Source organism: Paralichthys olivaceus, chromosome 16, assembly GCF_024713975.1.
Source record: "Paralichthys olivaceus isolate ysfri-2021 chromosome 16, ASM2471397v2, whole genome shotgun sequence".
Taxonomy (NCBI): Eukaryota; Metazoa; Chordata; class Actinopteri; order Pleuronectiformes; family Paralichthyidae; genus Paralichthys; species Paralichthys olivaceus.
In genome coordinates, this window is record NC_091108.1 from 4,615,105 (window position 1) to 4,640,043 (window position 24,939).

The 24,939-nt window shown below is 43.9% G+C and overlaps 2 protein-coding genes across 27 annotated transcripts in view; both read right to left on the minus strand.

Annotated features, from left to right (window-relative positions):
• The window catches only part of LOC109642618 (band 4.1-like protein 3), a 43,037-nt gene extending 27,583 nt beyond the window's left edge, over positions 1-15,454 (minus strand). For 21 of the 26 annotated variants that reach the window (XM_020107475.2, XM_020107471.2, XM_069510697.1 and 18 more), the window contains exons 1-2: positions 6,538-6,755; positions 115-314 (exon numbers count right to left, since the gene is read on the minus strand). In XM_020107475.2, coding sequence (XP_019963034.2) covers positions 115-303 — 189 coding nt within the window. In that variant the 5' untranslated portion in view covers positions 304-314; positions 6,538-6,755. Of the gene's footprint in view, positions 1-114; positions 315-6,254; positions 6,400-6,537; positions 6,756-14,966; positions 15,085-15,282 lie in introns of those variants that run through there. The other 5 variants (XM_020107477.2, XM_069510701.1, XM_069510702.1 and 2 more) reach the window with 4 other exon arrangements.
• Positions 15,455-17,158: 1,704 nt separating this feature from the next.
• LOC109643637 (transmembrane protein 200C-like) lies at positions 17,159-22,224 on the minus strand. The gene is made up of 2 exons (XM_020108808.2): positions 22,097-22,224; positions 17,159-19,379 (listed from the first exon to the last, which is right to left on the minus strand). Exon 2 carries the CDS (start codon positions 19,344-19,346, stop codon positions 17,787-17,789), a length of 1,560 nt encoding a protein of 519 aa, XP_019964367.2. The 5' UTR covers positions 19,347-19,379; positions 22,097-22,224; the 3' UTR covers positions 17,159-17,786.
• Positions 22,225-24,939: the final 2,715 nt, after the last annotated feature.

Sequence of the window (24,939 nt, forward strand, 5' to 3'; positions counted from 1 at the left end):
TGGATGAAATGTCATTGAAGTCCAAATGTCCATGACAACCAGCTGGGTTTTTTGTAGGCCTGTATGTTCAGGAGACGGGGCCTATGTTGTGAATGTGGTTGTGAAGAGGCTGACCTGTTCTTTCCTGGCCGGGGTGCTGTGTCCGACAGCGGCTGGAAGCTGCTCCGGTTGGTTCTGCGGCGAAGAGGGCTCGGCTGCGGCCTGGCTCTGCTGGGATGCTGCTGCTTTAGCTTTCCCCTTCTCCGTCTCCTTGTTCTCCTGCGGCTGCTTGGCCTCTGAGTCTGTGCCTGATTCAGTTGTCATGGTAAATCACGCTGAAGTGGAGGAAAGAGGAGGATAAAAAGGAAAAATGGATGAGTCAGCTGACTTGTTATGAAGTGATCTACTGTTGCTTTTCAGACCAAATGTAATGATACACATGCAGACATATGGACAATGTTTGACAGCAGAATAACAAGCGAAATTAACTGAAGTGGCTTAGGTGCACTCTAGTCTTTTTTCCAATTGTGTTACTGGCTGATAATGAAAAGTGCTTCGACAGTTGGTGCTTTGACGTCAATGAGGGGTTTGATTAAACTGGCAGGAAATTGCTGATTATCAACCGATCAATTAATTGATAAACCACTGCTGAAAATAATTTGAATAGCACATTCTTTCACAGCCCCCCTCCCTGAGCATTAACACACAACCATCCCAAGTATCCCAACAGCACTAGTAAGCGTGCATGACCTTCTGCCTCTGTGAATAGCAGCATACCAGCTCCAACAGATGCTGCCCGAGAAGCAAAAACTGGTTAATGAGAGGAAACATCTAATGGCCAGTTTTGCCAAACAAAGATGAGAGATCCCTCTGGGGGCGCTGAGCTAACCGTACCCACAGGCTTTGGCTTGTTTTGGTTTTTTGGGGGGGAAGGGGGGAGTCTGGCTAGAATCTGGGGTGTGTAGTACGAATGCCTGTCATTCTGCTGTGGGCTTGCTTCTCCCTTAGCACTATTTATAGGGCGTGTTTACGCTTTGGTGGAATGGTTGCGAGGAGGATCAGTGACTTCCAGCCATGGCAGAGGACGGCAGCCTCTGCATCAAGACAACACTGAGGGCTGAGGAGATCCCTGAACACTGATGAACAACTGCAACAAGCACAGTTTAGAGTTGTGGCTCTAAAAAAAAATGTAGCAAAACAACAGCTATTGATTATCTGTAAATGCCACAAGTTTTTTCTAGGGGGTCAACATATTGTGGAATCTGTAGAAAACTGTTCGAGTCAGAAAAACAAACTAAATATGATCCACATGCCAAACACCTTTTGTCCCACTGAGAGGAACACTGGCAGGCACATAGCTTGCATATGAACAGCTGGGGTCTGTGCCCCTACCATGCATCTGTATTGTTTCGTGTGGTTAATGGGTATTAAAACGTAGTATTATAATGGATTATTAAGTAGATGAAAATGATGTTAAGTCAAAACTCAGGAAATCTGGACTAAGAAATGGGTTTGAAGTCTTAAGGTTTCTTCTGTGCTTCTTCCCTTGCTTTAAAATAAATCCGGCAGGAGTGTTGGTTTGAAGAATCAAGGGTCACTGAACACAACATGCTGATCTCCCTGAATATAAGTAATTTCCGGTGCCATAAAGAGGCTATAAAGATAACCAAACCGAGACTATGGGCCTGAGTGTCAGCAACGTGAATGATGTGATGCAGTCACAAGATCCAAACTCCAACGCTCGCTTTTAAAAGGACATGAAGATAAAAACCACTGAACTGAATTCTACCGAAATCCTGTCAAATCCTCCCTGTGTTTTTTTTTACTGCACTGTTTGGGGCAGAATTGAGAAGAGCTTCAGTAATCAGCTGACTGATTACGGGTGCACAGTAACCTTTGCCTCTCTTAACCCCCCCACGAAACAGGAACTATGGTAGGAGGGGAAGAAAGGAACATCTTAGCACCATAGAAACGGAGGAAGAATACGTTCAGTCACTGGTGACAGGCACTCTTCACATGACCAAACAACAGCCCACACAGTAGCCTTGTGTGTGACCCTCACTATGGACTGGCACATACATTATGCATTCAGAAAGCTGTATTCACAACTCATTTAGTGCCTTGGATTACTCCAAATATACAGGGGCGGTTGATGATTGCACCAATATAGCCTTATCATGCCGAGTATAGGATTCATTGCAAGTCTGTTTAATCTAATCATCCTTGATTGCTTCAATAAATAAACACGCTTTGCCGCTTTATTCCTGAGTAATCTTGCGAAATGAAAATCCAATCCCTGAGGTCATAAAGGCTTTTGCGTCATAAATGATTTGTGTTTGGCACAAAGGAAATGTGAATGATGTTCAACAGCATTTGATCAAATCCAAATCTTTTTGGATCCCTGTGTGAATCTTATAAAAAGGTTTACATATCTGTAACATTTCAGTTTATATCCAAAATAAAACGACAAGCTTCTGCCATTTCTCAAATAATAAAACAATACTAATAAAAATTGAGTGAGCTGTTAGTGTCTAATATTAATTAATCTGAGTGGTTTGTTGAGCAGGAAACGGATCTGGCTTTTGAAACTCATCCATAACAAGTAAAATCACTCCCTCAGAGACAAACTTCCCTCAGAGGAGCATCTTCTTTCCAACATAAATCAAAACCAGTAAGAGAAAAACAATACAGAGACAATGTTCATGTCCATGCCGCATAAACTCAGCACAGGCTAATCAGTATGTCGCTACGATACACAATTTATCAGTGACAATTAATGCTGTGGTGCTGCCCTGCAGATGCAAATCTCCATTTTAAGGTCCATTTATGATTATATTACACAATGTTGGAAAGTCACTCTCACACACACATATACAGAGGAGGATGAGGATCTGCCATCTGTGCTGAGTGACATTAGCTGAAGTACACCACAGCTGGTCCCATCCCTGCCACTCCTGCCCCCACTCCCACAACCCCCCCCCTCCCTGGGGGCTTATAGAGGTTACATGGAGGGGTATGGTTGGCGTATTTTTTGACACATCCCAGCCCATCCCGAGTGGGCCTGCTGTGAATGATGTGACCCCCTCCACATGGCTGCGGGGCTGACAGCTGTTACACAGTAACCCAGCTACTGTAACAGGATACCATGTAGCTGGCCTGGCCACTCAAACGAGACACCTCTGCTGAGAGGATACGGATCCCCAAAGTGTTTTTAACTGTCCCTCCTTCAAAGCAACAAACAACATTATTGATGTGTTTTTGTCGTGACATGTCACGTCCTCTCAGAGGTAAACAAAGTCCGTCAGTAGTTATTTTCACCGTGCATATATAGTAAATTCATGGAATTCATTGAATACAGTGAACTGCATTAACTTATTATAGATGCAACATTATATTCAGCTCTGGATGCATAGAGTTCCACCAATGACAACTACTGCATAAAGGTTGTACTGTCACAAAAGCAGAACTTTACAGAAGACATCTTTGCAATTAAATTATTAAATTATCTTCAACAGTTATGAACAACTGTCCCAAGCACAAATGTTATTGTTTTCATGGTTCCCACTTTTCAAATGAGAGAATTCGCTTTTTTTCTTTTGAGGTTTGAAATGAAGAAGAAGCAGAGAGGGGCAGGATCATGCTGTTATCTGCCTTACTGTACATCCATCATGGGGAAGAGATGAATCAGAAACTACAGGTGCTACACAACCAAAACAGTGGAATTTCTCCTAATACTCAGCTGGTACCCAATGATTGTCAGTCCAACTACAGTTGGGTCATGATGAAAATGTGGCAGATGCATTAAGACTATGGCAGACTGCCACTAGGTAATCACTAGAAATACAGATGGATTGTAACATCAGTGACTCAGCAAAACATCTCAAGGCTGATGCTTTATGGAATCGCTTTTTCTCTCAAATAAAATGAAGACTCATGCATAAACATGGTAAAACTAACACATTTGAATACAATATTCCTAAAAGATATGTTGCATCCATGAATTAGAATATTCCGTTTTTGTGTTAGAGATGTTTATGACAACTGTTGGTTTTGGAGAATGTAGTATATAGGGTGTTGTTGAAGTGCATTTCATTATACTGAGGAGTTTCTATTATTTCTACAATCCCATGCTAAATTACGAGCCCCAAAACATACATCCTTACATAATGATCACACAAAGTGAACATTATAACCTTCATGGGGGTGAGGAGGTGCAGGTGAATTCTCAAAGATCATTTAGTTGATCCCTATCTGACCAAACTTGACAGCTCAACAGCAGACAGTAAACTTGTGTCATGAAGGTGACTTTAAGCAGGGAGCATTTTTTGCTGAGGACGCCATAAATACTTTGAGGTCGCCGGGTTTACATTCTACTGTCTGCAGCAGTAAGGCATTCAGAGATACAGCAGGCACAACTTACTTTCATCTCAACTTGACTGACTCGTCTGCACTTCTTTGTGCAACAACAGTTTGTCATGTTGCTTAGCTGTTGCTTAGGGCCAGCGTTGTTTCCTTAAAAGCCTAACACAAACTACACCAACGTGTCTGAGAAGAAAAACAATTCCTGAGTTACATGTTCAAACTCAGTGGACTGTACCGCTCCTTTTACAAAGGGAAAATCTCCTATTAACGTAAGAGATTAGAACTAATTCTTGGTAATAACGTCTTATACAGTTACTGGTCGATGGGGATTAAGCACTTTATGAGATAAGCGATAGGTTATCAGTAAATCAGCTGTAACCTGATATACCGATCATTTCTGGGGGCAAGCATAAACACAGGTCGAAGGAGCAGCACATCACTTTTTATAATGTTTTTAGTTGAAATATGCTCTAAATCATATATTAATGTGAAGAGGTGGTGTCAACACCCAATCAGAGACTAGCTATTACAATAAGACAGAGAAACATCACGTCAGGGATGGAAGCTCGCACTGGATGATCAATATATGAACGTGCATCTGGTCCACCAAGTATTAGCTGCTGGTAGAGGTCACCATCTCTGGGCGGAGCAGGGAGAAGGAGGGGGTTGAGAGGAGCGGGGTGGTTTGCTTTCGATTGCCATGCTAGCATGAGATTGATTTCCAGAATGAACAAGCATTTTGGGATCTTGGCCTCAGCTAAGATGAGTGTTCTGTATTTGTCGTAAAACACTCTAACCGAAATCCATGAAATAATTTAAAAGACTATCACATATTACCATTTACTTCCATTAGAGAAGTAAATAAAATCATGGCCGCACTTCCTCTATTACCTGACGATTGTCTTGTCAACTAATAAGCTGGCATACATGTCCTACAGCCTGGTGGCGTTGTCATCAAGTTGCTTTTCTTGTCTCATCGGATATTTTCAGTTTACAATATTACAAAAACATGGAAAAGCTGTCCTCTGATATCCTCTGGAGCCGCGTTCTCTCGTGGATCACAGTGGACAATTAGGCTTAAAAACATGGAGTCGTTTTTTGAATGTCGGGGCTTAGCGACACTTGCATGACACCACAGGAGCAGTATGGAGTTACGTTTAAGGAAGTGGTCACCAATTACTTCTACTGTATTGGATTTGGCTGCAATGTTATTTACTCCTGAAACTCCAGAAGTGTTTGGCGGACTCAAACACTTCACTCACCTCTCCATCTACATAGTGGTGAGTAAATAATGAGTGAACTATCCCTCTAAGTGTTTTTAAGACTCACTTTGATTCTGCATTAATTATTCTGGCTCTGACACGATGTGTCCTTGTTGTTTGCTGTTGCAAGGTGCTGTTCTGCAGCTGCTGCAGCACTCCGGCCCAAGATGAATGTCCCCATGGGCACAATAAAGCATATTTGATTAGAAAGCAAAGCAAAGCAAAGGCCTCCCTTTTCCCCGGTGATGTGGCTGCGGCTTCCAACGCATCTGCACCCACAGCTCACTGTGCATCCAGACGAAACTGTCCAGTCAGACCTCCGGCCATTGCCAGCGGAGCCCGCGGGGGATGAGAGGATGCTAGGAGCGGATCCGGGCCCCCCCTGGCCACGCCTACCCGCACTGCAGATCACAAACAGCCCAGGACGTCGCATCTGGATCCCGCAAATTTCACCGTTTTCACCCGGTGACATGTCCCCAAACGTCACCGGGTCCACGCAGCCTCCCTCCCGCAATAAAAACGTTTGATTCAACGCATCTCTGCCGCGTCGTTCCCCCCCCCACACCACACACACACACCTCGTTATTCATTTGAAATACAACGCTAGCTTTTGACTTTTAGCTTCCGACACGTCGGCTCGTTTTTACTCACAGAAATACAGCTACACAGAAAAAAAAAAAAAACCCCAGCGGGATTCAGAGAACCACGGTTCAGCCACGTCCCACCGGACTTTTTTTTCCGCCTGACTGGAAACAGCCGGAGAGGATTCTAACGCCGATGAAGCTGTCACCGTCCTGGTTGTTGTCAAATTAGGCTAAAATGGCTAAACCGAGACATGGACGTGTGGAGATGCCGCGAATGCATCCGGTGCTAAAGCTGTCTGAGGGTGAGACAACCAGAGGGAAGCGGTGAAAACAAAGAGGAGGTTCGTTACCGGGTACAGCCGTCCTTGCTCGGCTGGTTCGGCGAGTTGTTAGCGGGCTCCTGCTTCCTGACAGCGGTGCTACTCTGCTGCAGTTCCCCCCTCTGCTCCTCCAGCAGCCTATCACACTCCACCACTACTGACACCGAAGAATTGTGGGAGATCTGGACAGCGGGGCAGTTACCGACACACACACACACACACACACACACACACACACACACACACACACACACACACACACACACACACACACACACACACACACACACACACACACACACACACACCCTGTTTTTCTCAGGGAGTAATTTCCATTTAAAGGAAGATGAGATTAAATGAAACTGAATAAGCGACGGAATGTCACAAAGTACTTGTACTACAGTTCTGTACTATAAAAAAGAGGTACTTTACTCTCTCCGACCAACCGACAGGTTGAGCAGGCGTACTAATATGAGAGGTTTTGACTTGTAATTGTTGAATTGTAAGATTACTGCTCTTACATAGTAAAAGAACTGAAATTAGAAAACATAAATCCAGGCCATATTAAACCAAGTTAATAATAAGCACATGCATGTAAAGACACCACACATCTGGTCCCCTCCTCTATAGTTCGTATGTTCCTCTGTGCGCAAACACAGACATAAAAGCCAGTTTGTAATTAGTGTCTGTGTTGTTCCCTCCAGGGACTTTGTGGGGTTTTGCCTCCTGCCTCCCAGTGGGAACTTGACCCGACTCGGTCACCCATTTCACTTTTATTTCATCTAATTGCTTTCATGCTCTCGTAGGAAACTACATGCCGACACTGTAGAAGTCCACAAATATAAAGATATGGTTACGCACATGATGTCTTACTACTTATTTCTTCTGCTGCAGTCGAACATGAATTCCCTAAATAGTAGCGGAGACAGGGGAGGCATGGCTTTGAGATAATAGAGAGTAAATGTAATAACACACAGTGCAGCTCTTATGTGCAGCAGCCAGACAGCTGGCTCCTCATTCAGCCTCTAGCTAATTGTAACACAACTCATAAAACAAGCTCAATGGAAACAACAATGGAGGTTTTACACTGAAGACGTATAATTCACATTACAATAAGAGCTGTTGTACATGCAAAGTCTAATTCGTCAACACAGACGGGCAGTGAGGAGAAAGAGGTTTTGAGCTGCAGTGGCCTGACAACACATGTAACTAAATATTCCTGTAACCTTCAATGCAGGGAGGAGAAATAATATCTGAGAGAGGCTGTCACAAGGATACTTGTTTCAGAGTGATCTCAGACACTGTAATAACTTATTGAGCCATCATCCCGAGTGTGAATGCGATACCTCCGTTAACAATAAGAAGTCCAAGGATAAAAGTCCAAGGTTGTGACAATTTCACAATCTGCAGCTTAAAATGATTCAGTGACGTCAGCTGTCGCATCATTCTCTCATTTCTCCAGAGTTATGTCTTTCACTTCCTCCTTCATTTCTTGTTCTCAAGGTTCTCAGGAGCGTAATTGTACTGACGAGTCAGTGCATCACCACAACATTATTCAAAACACAGTTACAAATAACTGGGGTGTCTGTTCTCCACTCGGCCAAACAATAGTTATCTACATTTAGAGCAGGTGGAGTCTGGCTCAGTGTTGTCATGACCCGACTGATCGTCCCAGACACTGCTCATCGGGGGCCTGTCTGGCCAGTGGGTGGTGACTGTGCGGCTGTAATGCAGTAAACAATCTGAAATTGGAAAATGAGAGGCTGCATAATGACTCGTCTTCACAGGAAATACAAATTCTTAAATGCTTTCCTTGTTAAAAACAGCAAATTACAATGAAGCTCTGATTTATTATTACATTTTTTCTTGATACGTAATTGTCCGACTTCTGCAGAGATTAATTCAGGACTTAAACACTGAACCTGATTGTAATGACAACTGAATGATGTAAAACATTAATTTATACACATTTAGTTTAGTGCATAGTCAAAAATATTAGTGCAGAAATCAAAAGCACATGATGCATAAACTGGCCTTTGAAGCTGCATTAAGCCATTTTGACCACCAGGGAGCAAAAAGTGCTTCTCAGTTGAGCACATACCACAAAGAACCACAACATTCTCCTGAAATTCAATCAAGCTGCACCAAATTTCACACACTATTAAATGTTTCATCAAGATCCAGAGGAATCCGCCCCCCTGCGGACCCACGCCTAAATTTAACTAGTTCTTCTTCGGTCAAAGCCCCACCCTTCTACAAAATGTAATGAAAATTGGTTGGTTAGTTTTTGCTTAATCACACAAACAGCAAGGGCATCACAACTTGGTGGGAGAGAGAGAATAACCTTAAACTCTCCCTCTCTCTCTCTCTTCTGTACAGGAGACTGTGATGACATCACGGTCGGAAAACCCCCTTATACGAAATTCCTGCCAAATCCTTCAGGATCATAGAGTTCTGAGTCTAAATGTGTGTGTGTACGATGTCTCATTTAAGTGTCTGCACCCTGTTTATGATTTTGACAATATAAGAAATGTTTGAGGATTGAGGGGGGTGTTTTCAGTATTGTCCACTAGCGTTTTCAGTCTGTCTCATTTAACTCTAGTGTATTTACTCTGATGTGCTGTTGGCTCGTGTAACCACCTGACAAGCTGCTGCCTTCAGTTTTATATCCAGTGACAGACTGAATGTTTTGGTTCCGCAGATGAAAGATGAAAAAAAAGGAAGTGCGGTCGGTGGTATTGGCCGCGCTGACTGAGCTTTCACGAAACCATCAGACATTTGATGTAAACGTTAATAAATCGAAACAATTGTTATTATAAGCAGGCTAAAGTTATACCGTTTCAATTCCTTTAAAATCACATTAAATTCCAAGAAGAGTCATCATGTCGATTGGAAAAGTGTGACTGTGCCACGAAACACAACACACACCCACTCTGTACTGGCATATAGAGGGAATTGAATTTTGCTAAGACATAACGTTCTGTTTGTCCTTGTTAGTTAATATAATACTGTACGTTGTAAATTTCCACCCTATGAAGAAAAATTTTCATGTCAGAGGAAGTAATGTTCACATCTGTGTTTCACAAATGGAGAGTTTAGCTGAAATGGAAAAACAGTTTCTCGTGTCCCTGAGGTTTCACCTGCAGGGGGGTGAGAGTTCAGAGCTATGACTCCTCAGAGAAACAGCCCTCAGTCGGCAGAATGATTAAAACCACACGAGACAGACAACATGTGATCTCTGGACTCTACTTCGCTTATGTGGCTGCTTAAGTCTTCACTTTTTTCTGCTGCGTACAGACACTTACTTCCTGTCCTGCTCTTCTGCTCCCAAGCCTCGACCTTGAACTCCTTTAACTCTGAATCACTCACATTTTAAACAAGTATCGACACAGCACCATTTCCACTATCTTATTATCATCTGATGGGATTTAAAGCCTTGGATACATTCATCACATCTTCTGCTTGCATAGCAACTTCGTAAATAAACTTGACTAAAACTGAAACAGAAACTGAAGTTATTTCAAATCATTACTCATTCAAAAATAACACATTTTAATCAGCCAATCCTGGTGTGTATGAAAATGTGTATTTGCAGAGTGGACCTCATTACAGAAATCCAAACTCTCGAGCTCTGAGGTCAGAACAAGCAAGCCTTCATTAATACATCATTACACTGAAGCATGCTCCTTTCAATACAAAGTAAATCAGCTATGTGATTCAATTTAAATAAATTAAATCCTGACGTACATTCCCTGCCATCCCTGTGGTCCGGGGGAAAATAATTCCTGGTCTAAATTTCTATTTTGTTTTCACACAGAGCCACCATAGTCAGGGCATTAACATGGGCCCTGTTACAAAGATTAATGCATATGTAGTCATTTATAATTAGCAGATCTTAAAGGCCTTAACACATCGATGGCGATACAAGTAAAAGACACAAAATAGTGAATAATTGGGACACGCCTGATTATTCACATTATGAGCGAGGCAGTTAACAATTGAATTAAAAAGAGATTAAAAAAACTGCACAGGAGTTGAGTTGCCTGTTGCTTGATCCAGGCATCAAGTCATCATATCCTTTTAAAAACAAGAATAACTGTGAGTGAGGGCTAAAGACAAAGGTATATAAAGGATAGAGAGCTTGTATTGACTGGATACAGGTTCTAAAAATATCAATAACGTGCAAAGTAATCACAAAAAAAAGTGTTGCCTCAAGGTCGAGGTTTCAGTCTCTATCAGTTCAGTCTTATCACTGGTTGCAGGTTTATTTCAATGATTTGGGACCATTTCTGTTTTGCACTTCACCTCTGACTGACCAGAGCTACTATTTCCCCTGCTGCCTTCTCACTTGTGAAAAGCCGACCAGCAAGCATACTATCTGATTCTGATTCCGACACCCCAAACTGGGCCAAAACTCCCAAATCAACACCTCACCATGAGCACTCCCTCGTCACATCACATCTCCTGTTGGACAAGTCGGTGTTTCCCACTCTGGCTTCCTTTTAAGCAAGATTGCAAAGATGATTTTAAGCAAAAATGGCAAGGGACACTCCTTTTTTATTTTATTTTTTTCATTGCAGGGAGCACATCTTATCTTGAGGAATCATAAATGCAGCCGTGACCTTTGGAAACAGTGGGGTAATGATTGTGCCCTTCAAGTGATTGCAGACAAGGACATGTGGCTGAAAAGAAAAAAACAGCAGCAGTGTTTGGAATCACCCTTCTCTTTTAGAGCTTTCTATGGATATCGATATTTCAGCTTAAGGGAGGGTGATATATGTGTATATGAAGTGGTGGAGATGAGGTAGAGATATTGCTTAATTGATTTTGGCGGCATAGTTCAAAGAAAGTTCAACGGGTCATATGTTAAATCAGGGTCGATGTTTTCATCTATATCTTTAATTGGATTGTTTAAACCTGAAATAAAACACATGATCATTCCAGCTACTGGAAGACACTAAAATGTAGTTTACTGTGCAAGCTTTACATCTTCTGTGTTTAGTTTGTTTAGTAACACTAAAGCTGTGACGGGTAGTTTGGATAAACGTAAGCGTCTGAATTTTTTGGCAGCAAACAAAAATTCCTGCACAGTAACACATTTAAAGGGGAAGTCAAACGGAATCCCAGTTTGTAGCCCCGACTCTCCACTATAAATACCTCCGGGACTGTCAAGGTGCCGTCCCAGGAGCCGCAGCTTTATAAGGCAAAGACGGTCCACATGGCTCCCAAGTGATCCAGCATCACTGGGGGAGATAACAGGACTCTCAACAAGCTTATCTCTTCCACTCAGCAAGATTGAGTCATACGTGTTATCTCCTGCTGCTCCGAGAGACACTGAGCTCACGTGTGGAGCTCGGCTCACTTCAGCTGACTGTGAACTACTGAGGAGGCAGCACAACTCGTGACTATTTTCCTTAGCAATTTTGTTTTTAAAAAATTTACACAACATATATTTACAAGGAGCCAAAACCAGCGAAATCTTGAATCACTTGAATGATGAATCACCTTGATGATGAATCACTTATCACAACAGTTACAGAACTTAGATTATGTCGGTTCAATCAAACAATCTAATCAAGAATGGTGTCAGAGAGAATTAAGGGCGTTTGGCTGTAATTTTTAGGATCATGTCACTTGCATGATGACATAATGCAATTTGTACTGAAGACTTTCAGAAATCGGAATACTTTTATTTTTCAAGCAATATGTTGGCAATTTAAATGATTGTCTTTTTATTTTATGGCTTTAGACGGTGACACATTTGAATAAGTAAATTTAGGAAACTGATGGTCAATTTCCCTATGGATGAATTTATAAATTGAGAAAATAAACAGCAGATTAATCAATAAATGCACTCGAAATGTTCTGTTTGCCAACTGGTGCAACATAATGATATGCTGCAATTCTAATTTAAATATAAAAAAGAAAAGTTTAGTTTTTAAAAAACTAAACTTACGTATAATTTGTTTTGCCGTTTACTGTTACCGAGCAGACATTATTAGCGGGGGTCGTTCAATAAAGGCTCCAGCATCTTATGTGCTGTGGTTGTGGGTGCAGTGTAATAACTCAACCCAGCGTCTGCAGATATTACTTTTCTCTTAACATTTGCGCATCTTATCAGTAAATTGTGATAATGGCAGATCTGTGTAGACTATTTCTTCTAACCTTTAACTCCTGCACACATGGCCCCTCCACCTCCTTCATGCCTCAAACAGCATCAAAGAGCAGGAGGTGACGCTGTGTTCTCCTGCAGCACTACACCCGTGATATTGATCGTAGCAGTTGATTTGAATTCCTGGGATGAATAGGAGATAGTGTTTATCACTGGTAATATCAAATGGAAAAAAAAACTGTGGGAAATCTTTCATGTGGAGACACTAGAAGACGGAGAGGAGACATGAATGAGCTTTTCTTTGGGCCACAGAAATTAGATTTAATCTTGTTACGTCATCCTGTGTGGGTTGAGGAATGCAAAAACAGTCACATCCATTTTCCTGAAGGAGCACGTTTTCTCTTTCTGAGCAAAGGTCACCGGGGTCACACATGACGATGACTAACGCCAAAATGGGCTTTTCAGCGATTTGGCCTCAACCGCTTCTTCGAATCCACACCTGATGAAACAAACAACTTTCGGACGCACGCTGCATTCCTCTCAGATTCAGAATTTGGAAACTCCCCACTGCTTTCCCATAATTACAACCCTCCTGTGCTCCGGCGGCCTGGCTCGGAAAAAAACAGGCAAGAAACATGGTCACCCACAAAATTTAAATACACTTTCCCATGTTGGGGTTGGTATCACGTAATTTATTGTGGACTAGCTGCTCTGTAAGTGCAACTTTCCATTTTGAATTTGTAGCCATGGGATTATGACATTTTGAGCAGTGTAGCGGCCTGTGTTCGGGCTGTGAGACCCCATCTGGGAAACCTCTTGTTTGAAAATAATGCCCAGGAGTTTCCTGAATGGAATTCCACTTTTAAGGCCTCTTCCTCAGTCAGGTTCTTACTGTAAGGGACAGGAGCAAAATGAAACCAGCCATTTGTTCGGACAAATCTAAAACAGTTTTGGTTCGGTGTGTTTTTTTTCTTCGTCAAAAAGTCTATAAAACGTTCGTGCTCTGCACCAGACAACCGACAGACTCAGTAAGGAACAAGCTGGTGGACAAAGTGAAGCAGTTAGCAGCTTAAGAGCCAAACACTTTCCCCAGGAGTCGGTGGAAACCACAAAAAGAGAGTGAATATTGGGCTTAAATTCACCACATGGCTCCAAATGAATGACAATGCTGCTCCATAAAGACTGAGTGTGTAAACAAACAACCGAGTGCTAATAAAGAAAACTTGATGTATCAATGTTGCTTAATGGATCTAATTTGCAGCGGGAAGCTTTTTTCCTGAAAATCCAGCACCTTCGGTTCCAACTGTCACTGCAGACAACCGTACATTACATAAGACACTCATGGGATGATATAACACCAACTCCCCTGCAGACATGGTACGACCCACATTGTGTACATTTTACATTTGAGGGTCCCCCCCCCCCGCCTCAGGAATGATTCATTAATGAACACTGTCCAGATAGAAGCTGCAGGACTGCACATGCCACTAACAGCCTATGAACATGTTCGGTCCCACAGACTTTGCCCGGCCTTATCTCCCCGCTCCTGTACGTTCACCTTCATCATTCAACCTCATAAACCCGCTAAAGCTACTGAACTCTGTGAACGGCCATAAAAAACAATGCTCCCTATTAAAAGCACATGTCCAAAACCCTAAATATTAAATAAGACTTGATCGAACACAAGTGGACCTTCAGGATATGAGAGAATCGACCAAGCAGTCCAGTGTTTAGATGTCTCGTCTGGTCTGAATGTGCAGTGTGAAGTCCATGAAAGATCATTTCAGAGTATTACGACAAAGAGCCCTTCCTTCTTTGATTCATTCTCTATTTTGGGGAGCGACTAAACGGAAACACATGCTGTGAGCACTTCCCATTTCCGAACTGCCCGTCTGTGCCCAGCAGACTTTGGATCAGGTGTGTGTGTGTGTGACTCTGTACATGTATGTGTGTGTGTGTGTGTGTGTGTGTGCTAGCTCAGCAGTGATTCAAGTTAAGTTAAGAAACAGCCAAAGAAAAAATGCTGATCTGGAGACATGTCAGCGTGACAGACCTCAGTCAGCACGTTCAAAGGCCTTCAGACCAAAGTGTCATTGAGAAACTGTCCGTCAATTGAATCTGTGGTGAAATCTGAGGTTGGAAAAACCTCCAGCTTATTACACACTTGAAAAAATAATTCCACCTTAAGAGTTGTGATCACTTCATCAGCACTGAATGACTTTGGTGCCTTTTGTTTGACCCTAATTAGAGAAACTAAAAGTGACGTTTCATCAACTGTGTGTGAACTTTGCTTCCCCAGAATCAGAATCAGAATCAGAAGCTTGTGTGAATGAAAGCTTGTACTCACCAGTTCATATTTCAAGTCACCAGGGACGCAGCGGGTCACAGTGGGAACCGGTGGGTGCAACAGAGAGAGAGACTTTCATTATTATCACGATCCGACATAAAAACAACTTGTTGGAAGTGACAATCAAACATCTGCCAGATGTTCACATAACTTCACCGGGAGGCTCTAACGCGCTTCATTCCCAGTTCGGAGTCTCAGTATAAATGTGCTGTGTGTGTGTGTGTGTGTGTGTGTGTGTGTGTGTGTGTGTGTGTGTGTGTGCACGCGGCTGAGCGCTCGACAAACCAGCCGTCATGAACACCGCACCGCACTGTACCTGGGTCCTGTGAGCGGGGACAGGAGCTCCGTTTGCCGGCTGAGAGCTGCGGGTCACCGGGGGGAGCAGGATCCCGACGCGGGGCTCGTCCGGGCGGAAAAGGAGCGGACACCTGTGGGAGGCTCTTCTGTCCGAGACCCGCAGGAGGAGCAGCCCCGCGTTAACTCCGCCCCTCCCGCCTCCGGAACGGCGCTCATCGTGCTCAGAACCGGGCGCGCCCACAACAACAAGTCAACTATAAATAGATCAGCGCCTCCTAGTGGCAGCTCACAGGAAGAGCAGGACATTTATCTCATGTCACATGACCACTAGAGGGCCACGTCTGAAGTTTGTGTGATTAATGTGAAAACTGAGATGAAAGACGACAGGTAGCCTTTGTTTTTATAATAATATTGATAATAATAATAATCACCATCATTCTTATTCATATTATTATTATTCATACAACTATAATAATAATATCATGATCATGAATAACATCCGTACAGCCACGCATATTACAAGTAGCATTTTCACCACATGTGCTGTATGTTTGGTTTTTATAACAACGATGATGACGATGATGATGATGATGATGATGATGATGATGATGATGATAATTCTTCTTTTCCTTCTTCTTCTCATTATTATTCTTATTATTCACAATCTTGACCTATATTCTAAGTATTAACCCTTAAATATGTCATAACTTTTCCTAGTCTCTCTCTCTCTCTCTCTCTCTGTATGTCTCACTCCCCCATTTTTATCCTTTCACCCCAACCAGTCCAGGAAGATGGTCGCCAAAATTTTGCTCAGGAAAAGTACAACTAAAAGTCAAACTCTTCACTATGCAGCAGAAGGATCCCCATGATGTACTTTATATTATTTTAGTCTTGGGTTATAGTTATTGATGTATAAACTGATTTTTAATGTTGCAGATTGTCTATGTGAAGCTAATTTGCAAGTTGCTTTACTGAGCTGAAGCTAATTCAGTGTAATGGTACACAACTGTAATAATAAATCTCACTTTGTGTGATTGTTTTGAGTTTTGATTGAATTTGCTCATTGGTTCAATGTTATGGTCATTTTGGAGGCTGGAGGAGAATTTTATCACACTGAGGTGTTTGTAGTCATCAGTAAATAACATAAAAAAAACCTCTTGGATATAACTTTCTGCAGCTGACAATGTAAAAATAGAAATGGAGTAAAAATTGAAACAATACTGAATGAAAAGATGCATTAAATGGAAAAACTCAAACAACATACAGTTAAATATACTTGTAGTTACTTTCCACCAATGATTTACTTTTCATGGCCACTGGTTCAGGGAACACGTTCAGATGACAACTCCTCAAGATCGAAAGTTAAATGACAAGTTTTTCGATGACTGGCACTGATGAGTATGAAAACGATGTGAATGGTAATCCTACTACCTGGGAGCATTTGGAAGAATGTGTTTGACTTCCACAACGACATTAAAACATTAAATTATGACAAATCTTTTTACTGGAGTTAAAGACACAAAATTAAAAAGTGCAATCAGGTTGTTCAAGATGCTTCTGGAGATTTTATCAATACAGTTTCTATTGATTCTTCCTTTTATTCATCACCAATCTGAATCAGCAGATAACGGTTACTGATAATTATTCCCCTTTTAATGGTAAAGCCCCATAATTAAAAACTGTAGCAAAGGTGACTGGTCTCAGTTGAGTTAGCAGAGATAATGTAACATCAATACCACTGCAGTCTTTCCCAGTAGAGCTGCTGAGGAGCAGGAGAACTAAATCTATATCTCTGGGTTTGCCACACGCTTAATCACGCACACATAACTTCTTTCTGACTGTTTCATCTCCACATTTAATCTCATCTCACACAAGGACACCTTTCAGAGCAGACAGGAGGTGTTACAGTCAAGTTTATTCAACCATGAACGTCTCATATAAACATGTGTGCACATAATAGGGAAGACCTCGTCCTCAAGGTCCTGATCCTAAACCAAACGTCTACCTGAGATTCAATTCAGTTCACTTATTCATGTGATATTACCACAACGATGTAGAGAAATAAATCTAGGCTATGTTTTGTAGTTTTCTGTGGCGTGTGTCCATGCCACAGTACAACACGTCGCACAGAAGCTCCCAGTGACAGTTTTTGGCAATTCTACAAGCTACAATGTTTGCCTAGTGTTATAGAAAAAAGGAGTTCAAACTCGTCAGATATTCTTCTTTTCTAAATCTGTACTAAATCTTCTTACAAGTCTTTAGTATTGCTCTTGCTACATTGCAAAAAATAGAAACTTTACATCTGAATATTGTAAGTTGTGGATGTGGTGTTTGTAAAGATCCTTGCTCTTGAGTGTTCATGGCTATGTTTCAATAGTCCTTATAGCTGCTTACTCTCCACGTTTCCTCTCCCCTGGAATGGCCCGGCTTCGCGTCAGCAATCCAAGAAGAGGGCACGAAGCAAAGAACGAGACATTGAAGAGTTTTAGGAGGCTCATGAGCAAAAGAAAGAAAAAGAAATGTCTAGTATTCTGCAGAGGTGCTGGGCGTCACCAGGTCGTCCTCTCCCTGAGCTTCTTCCTCCACGGCTGCTGCTGCTGCTACAACTGAGTCCGCTGCTACTTCCCGTTCAGTGGCCACTAAAGAGGTGTCTGTGTCAGGGGCTTCGAAGGACTCGCCCCCCAGATCAGTCAGTTTGATGTAGCCCTTACTGTTGGAGCGCTCCAGCCGAGGGCAGCTGAAGCGCCTGCCTCTGTCGCCTTGACTACACACAGACACAGACAGGCTGCAGCGTCGCACAGACCTGGGCTGATCTGTGAGGGAGTTGAGCGACAGCCGTGACCCCATCGCCCTGGCAACAGGTGATGGGGGAAACAGCTGTGTCCACTGTGGTTGAGGCTGAGCCTGCAGCGCCCCCTGCTGGTCAGCGGTGTCTGTGGCTATGTCCTCGTGGCTGTGACGGGGTGGGGGACGATCTGCTGTGGAGGCGTCCCTCTCCTTGCTGCTGGCCTCGTCAGTGTGGCTGCTGCTGGCCTGTCCCTCCTCACTAATGCTTCCAGCATCGGCCTCGATGACGACCCCTTCCCGTGAGTGCCCCCCCGCCTCCTCCCTCTCAGACCCCTCCACCTCACAGTTGTTCAGTTTGATCACAGGGAGGGTGAAGGCGTTCACAGAGGAGGTGACGATGGAGGTGGTCTCCCACTGGCGGGGCTGTGGCGCCTGCTTGCTGCTATTGCTGTAGTCTTTGTAGATGCTGTAGACAGTGTCTGTGAAGGTCTGGACATCTCTGGACCAGCTACGAGGCCTGCTGGCCAAAGACTGGCGTCTAAACGCCTCCTCGCCCCCCAACTCCCCCTGGAAACCAAGTCCAGTGGAGGGCCAGGAGCTGCGGGTGAGCATCCCACTGGAAGGTAAAGAGCCCGACGGGGCCTCCGCGCTCCTCGACTGAGTGTAGTTCACCAAACCGTTGAGGGGGGAGTACTCCTTCGACCGTATACTGTGCAGATCTATCACCGTGGAGTAGATATCCCTCAGGTTGATGATTTTGGTTTTCTTGTCACGATTTTCATGGAGGACTGCATTGGCGCAGATGAAGAGGAAAATGCCGATTCCCATCACCAGCGGGCCAAAGACTTTCAGATTGTCCGAGTACAGGTGATTATTCAGGAAGTCACAGAGGAAGCCACAGTGAGGGGAGGGGTCGGTGGCGCTGCTGTTAGCATGGCTCTGGTTCAAGACGGAGGGAGACTTATCATGGGTGAGGTTTGAGGGCACAGGTGGACTCTTGGAGAAGCTCAGCCTGTTGTTGTGGTACGCTCCCATTCTGCGTCGCTCCTGGTACTCCTGCTGGTTCTGACTGGGCCAGTAGCCAAGTACAGCCATAGAAATCCCCACAATGAGAACTATAACTCCAACTGCAGCAACCAAACCGGCCGGGGAGCACAAATTAAGCTTCCCCTTCACCACCACCACATCGTTCTTCTTCTTTTTCGGTTTCCGCTTCCGCTTGTTCTCCGCTCGGTTTTTGGAGCGGAGGGAATCTTGGCGCCGGTTCATGCGCAGCAGGCCGCCCGTGGCTATCATGGCGGCGATGGGACAGCAGGCTCGTCACTCAACCTGGCAGGACACAGATCGGAGAGAGCGTCAAGCATTAATGATATACGTGGCAAGCAGAAAGAGTAGGCATATATAAACAGCTGGAGAGTAAATGCTGAAGAGATTACACATGTAATCCAGATGTATTATACATTCAAACCAGGCAAAGCTGGCAACTAACCCTTAGGGAGCACAAAGCCCCCAGGTTCCCTCGGTGAAGTATGCTGCTGTATTATGATTAATTTCAAATTTGCTCAGAGATATTCAACACTGAAACACAGTAATGTCAATGTGGAGGTGTAGAAATCTAGTTTTTACACATGTAAAGCCCCAAAAGAAACTATTTCTGGTGGTCAGCACACAGTTCTGGCATTATGGAATATTTTTTAAATGGAGTGTGATTATAGGTGTGGGTTGAATCGGATCAATCCACACCCACACAGTCCTGATAAAGCTTTATCAATGTTGAATTTAAATACATAAGATTCTTGTCTTTGGTTTCATGATGCAAAGTTAAGGAGTATTGGTTTGGTTCTGAGGCAAAATGGGTCAGACTAAAAATGTAATGACTTCATGGGGGGGCCCAATGGTTCATTTTTGCCCCAGGATCCACTCAAGGATAAATCCAGCCCTGTAACTGAGATTATCCCACAGGTAGAGCAAACACTGCGTCTTTGCACAAATCCAGCTAAAGGCAGATGCAATATTAGTCATCAGCTGGACACTAAACCAACAGATAACATCCAGCGGCTGCTGCAGAATCTATAAATATGACGATGTCAGTGAAAAACAGACAAATCGCTAAGTTGACAGCAGAGAAGAAGGACTGTTATTTATCTATATTCAGCTGGTGCTCGATCAGAATATGAAAATGTAATGTGTCCAGACAGGAGGCCAGCGGGCATGTTTCTCTCCACCTCGCCCTCGCTTCCTTTTACTCTCCTTCCTCACCCCCTGCCTCCCCTCTCTCCCACCAACCTCCAACACTCTCCCTCCACCCAAATCCACTTCACCATCAACCAGCGCCACCGTGCTTCAAGATGACAGCGTCCCTGCACTTGCAGCACACCACGAAGACAACCACCGGCCACTTGTTTACACACCAACCTTGTCTCTGCAGTGAAGGGATGTTTGCATTTGTTTCTGCTTTTTCCTGATTGTGCAGCACTGACCGGTTAGTGCTGCATGATGGGAGAAGCTGTGGTCCAAAGGGCAATGAAAGCCACCAACACTCATCATGATTACAGGCACTGGTGATGGGCCTCGGCCTCATGTGGTGAATGATAATCAAAGGATAAGGCTGATTAATTAGACATCAGACTGCAGCTTGATTGTAGCCAGGTATTTAATTCGACTAATCACGCCTAATTGTGTGTAACTTAGGGCTCAGGTTCATGAATAACTTATTCCACAAATTCCTGTCTGAGCAGCAATTAATAAGATCTTTCCAGAGGCTGCTGTGGACGTTGCTCCCAGTCAAAAGTAATGATGGCGGAGGCCTCTGAAATCCCTTTATGATCCAAGTTATTACGCGCAGCTCCCACGGAAGGCAGAGCACAGTTGGCCGTGTGCACCTGAGCTTCAGCAAACAACACGCCGGTGCTCCGCTGCTGTTTATAGCGACGCTCTCTGTACATCACATCCAATAACCACTCAAATGCCTCCCGGGTGAGCGCGAGTCAACCTGCGCTAAAACTGACAGCGCGTAGGCGGACCTCTCTCCACGTTTGGGAGGAGAGGAGCCGCGGTGGCGTGGACCAGAAGTGGGTGTGGACATGTCGGGTTATGTCTCTGTCTGCGGTGCTGAACAGGAAGCCGCCAACTCCTCGGGTTCGTCTCGGGGAAGCTGGAGAGCAGGGGTGGAGAGGACGGATGGAGAGGATGGATTTGACGCGGGGGCGCATGCTTTTTTCGCGCAATGTTGCATGAGTAATCGACTGTTGACATTACAGCACATCTGTTTCACTTCTGCTTGGAAAACGCAGACACACGAAGCCGCCGTGTGGAGCTCGGAAGGTGTCCTGAAAATGTCCAGAGCCACGGCGGCGCGCGTCGCTCTCACACAAAGACAAGCACTCCGTATTTTCTACGCGCACGGTTTGAGGACAGATGACAAACATCCACACCTCCGCCACGGCCTGACGAAGCCCATGCTTTTATTTTCACTGACACTACAACTCAGAGCTGTATGGTAATACACGACAGGCCCAACACTGTGTAAACCAATAACGCACCTCTCCAATGATTTGCCTCCTTGGAAACGACAATCTAAACGCAACATGCAGCCATAAAAAGTTTAGCTGCGTTTAAAAGCGGGCATGTTCTCAAATCCACTACAATCTTTACTTCATGTCCCCGAGAAATTATACAGATAAGACGTCTGATGTGTTTGACAAATGGAAATATCTCAAGTAAATTGCAGCAAAATCCTAATTTTAAGCTCGGAGATAAAAGTACTCGAGTGCGTAACGCGTCAAGTCCTCCATGGCATCCAAACGCTTATCGATTTATTCAAGATATAAAAATACTACAAAAATACTCTTCACTTCCCAAAGCTCGTTTTTTTTTTTACTTCGACCCAGCCTGCATGTTTGGAGTCTGTGAGGAATCAGCTGCACAAAAGAAGCACGGGGAGCTGCAGGAGAAAAGGGCGCAGGAGGAGCAGATGTCTGATTCAGTAGAATGAGATTTAAAAACAGTAATGGAATAAAAAAAACGCACATCAGCGCGTCTCTTACCAGAAATTGTGTTGTGTCAGTCGAGCATCTTCTAAAGGCGCACTCCCCTTCGCTCAGCCCCGCGTGTCGCGGTGCGCCACTTTGGTGCCACTGCTGGAAGTGCGGTTTCCAGTTGAACGCGGATTCATAACAGACCGGCAGGGGCGGGCCAACTGCATTTCCATTGGTGCTGCTGATTATTGGGCAACGTGAAAAACGAGGGCTGCCCAGGACATTTATCATTTTCTATGTTATACTCCAAACATTTTCTTTCCTGTGAGGACATAAAAAAAAACACAGGAACAGTGCTGAATTGCACTTGACTGATTTTTCATGCCAGCAATGACAAATGGCAAGAGCAAGCTGCTTATTTTTATTGAACATACCTTGGATAAACAGTTTTAAAATACAATGCATCAAAAAAAAATTATACAATATTGCACACAGTGAAGGTGAAGCCAGAGAATCCATCATCTCTTGCATCATGCCCCTTCCTCCCCCCTGCATCTCTCCCCTGGGTTACATTCTTATAATTGCTGGTATGCTGCATCCGCATGTTTAACAAAATGAAATATGACGGAGTCCAGATGTGTTCCAGTGATGTGGGACTGGAGACAGAGGCAGCGGCTCTTACACTGGGCAGGAGGGGAGCGTGAATAACAAAAGCTCGGAGCTGATGCTCCAGAGAGTTGACTGCGAATTTATGACCCAGAAATGTGTTTTGTTTATGGCATAAATTAGTGGAAGGGAGCAGAGAAAACTCCAGTGTGCATGGATGCTGCAGTCAGAGTCACAGTACACACAGACCGGGGAAATAATCCAAGGGGGATGTACTGTATAAAGCTGTCTTTTAATCCATGGTGTTGTGGAGGTCTGGAGGTCTGGAGCAGCTTTCAGTATAGCTCTGTGCAATATAGGAAGCTATAGTGACACACAACAGATGTTTCTGAGCTCCTGACAGAGGCTTATGATGTCTTAGGATGCTGTTACTGCCAACTAATGCTCCAAAATATACTTTTGCAAGATAGCCAAGGGAGAAAGACAGCAGCTATTGTTACAGCATCACTGAGTAAAATGTATCTTAAAAGTCTGTGTAGAAAAAACATGAATTTCATGATCAACTTGAAAATTGTCCTGACGTTGTCGCTGTCATTCCTGCAGGAGCTCAAATAGAAGCTTCACCAGCCTGTCCGAGTGCTCACAGCCAGAAATATAATATATCATCTGTTTCATCCTCATGTTCATATGTGTGGAAATGAACTCTGAAACCACACAGTCACTATAATCATCATCTGTGTATCATTCCTCCATGACTATCCCTTACTTCCCCTTCAACAACTCTTGATTCCAATCAGCAATCAGTCTGAGAACACACACTCACTCACTTCTACATTAACGTCACACTCACATTCTTCCTCTGCATTTCAAACAAAGTCTGCTTTCGCTTATCTACGAGGTCCGGAGCTCACTGAGAGCTCGCTCAAATGGATCTCTGTTGACGGTGGCTAATGGGCTACGGTGCCAAAGGCCTGCCAGCACATGTCCAGCTTGATTAATGAAATAATATTAAAGGAGGATAAATTCATCAGTCTTTTCACAATGTAGGGCTGTATTCAGGTTATTGGTTGTAAGTTTTCCATGACCTACAGCTGAAAGGGTAATAACTTTACCTCATGTGTTATCAAGATATCCCCAGGTAATTAAACTGCACCTACGACATGTTGATGGATTGCAGGTTTGGTGGGTTTTCACTGTCACCTAGAAAGAACAAAAGAATATGACAGAGAGGAAGGAGAAGAAAGGAAGGTGTGTATTATGTCACTCTCTCCTGATACTGCAGGTTTCATCTTTGGGAGAGGTTCTCCCATCTATTCTGCAGCAGTAATTCAATAACTCAATGTATTCCATAGTGATTATATTTTGTTTGTCAGGCCTCTTCATTCCTGTCTGCTACACACCCTTCTATTCTAGATTCTAGAACAGATCTGCTCCTATACCATTTTTTTCATGCTTGTTAAAAAAAAAAAGGTTCATTCCTCAGACATCGCACAGCCAGGAACCTCAGGAGAGTGCACCACAGTAGGCCTCACACATACTGTAGTGTCAAAAAATAGTTCCAGCAGATCTCCTCCTGAAATCTTTCTGCACAGCTGCAGCACAGAGGAAGACATTCACGCAATCTCCACTCCGTCCTCTGGCTGCTGGCTTCACTCTTCAGATTTCTTTCATTAATATGCCAGTTAACAGCCACGAGATCTGTGCAAGGCGGCATCGGGAGCTGCGGGGGGTTCATTTCATTTCCTAAGCTCGGACTTTGCGGGCTAATTGGGAGTGTGGAAACTTGGAATATGGGGCTCAGTGAGGGTTCAGCTCCCTCCTGGAAATGTTACCATCATTACTCGCTGAGTTTCCTCGGGAGTCAGAGGGCTTCATACGCTGCAGAGATAAAAGAGCTGCTCGCTCCGAACTGAGGCCGTAGAAATGGAGCCAGAGTAGCTGGAAGTGTTCGTGGGAGATGATGGTCAGTCAGTTATACTTACAACAACTGCGTGTTGTGATTGTGTTGGTCTGTTAAACTATATCACTTCTTAAATCATAGGTCCCCACCAGAAGTTTGCCGGTGAGATCCCCTTCCAAGTCTATTGTGGGCGAGGTTACCTAAATTCTACGTTGGTTAGTTAATCAGAATGCATCCTGGGTACCTTCCATTGGAGGTTTACCCATAGACCCAGGACTCACTGGGACTGCATATCCCAACTGGCCTGGTAACTTCTCTGGTTCCCCCAGGAAGAGCTGAAAGTGTGTCTTGGGAGAGAGATGAAAGGGATATGGAATACCCTACCTCCGAAACCCTAGTTCGGATA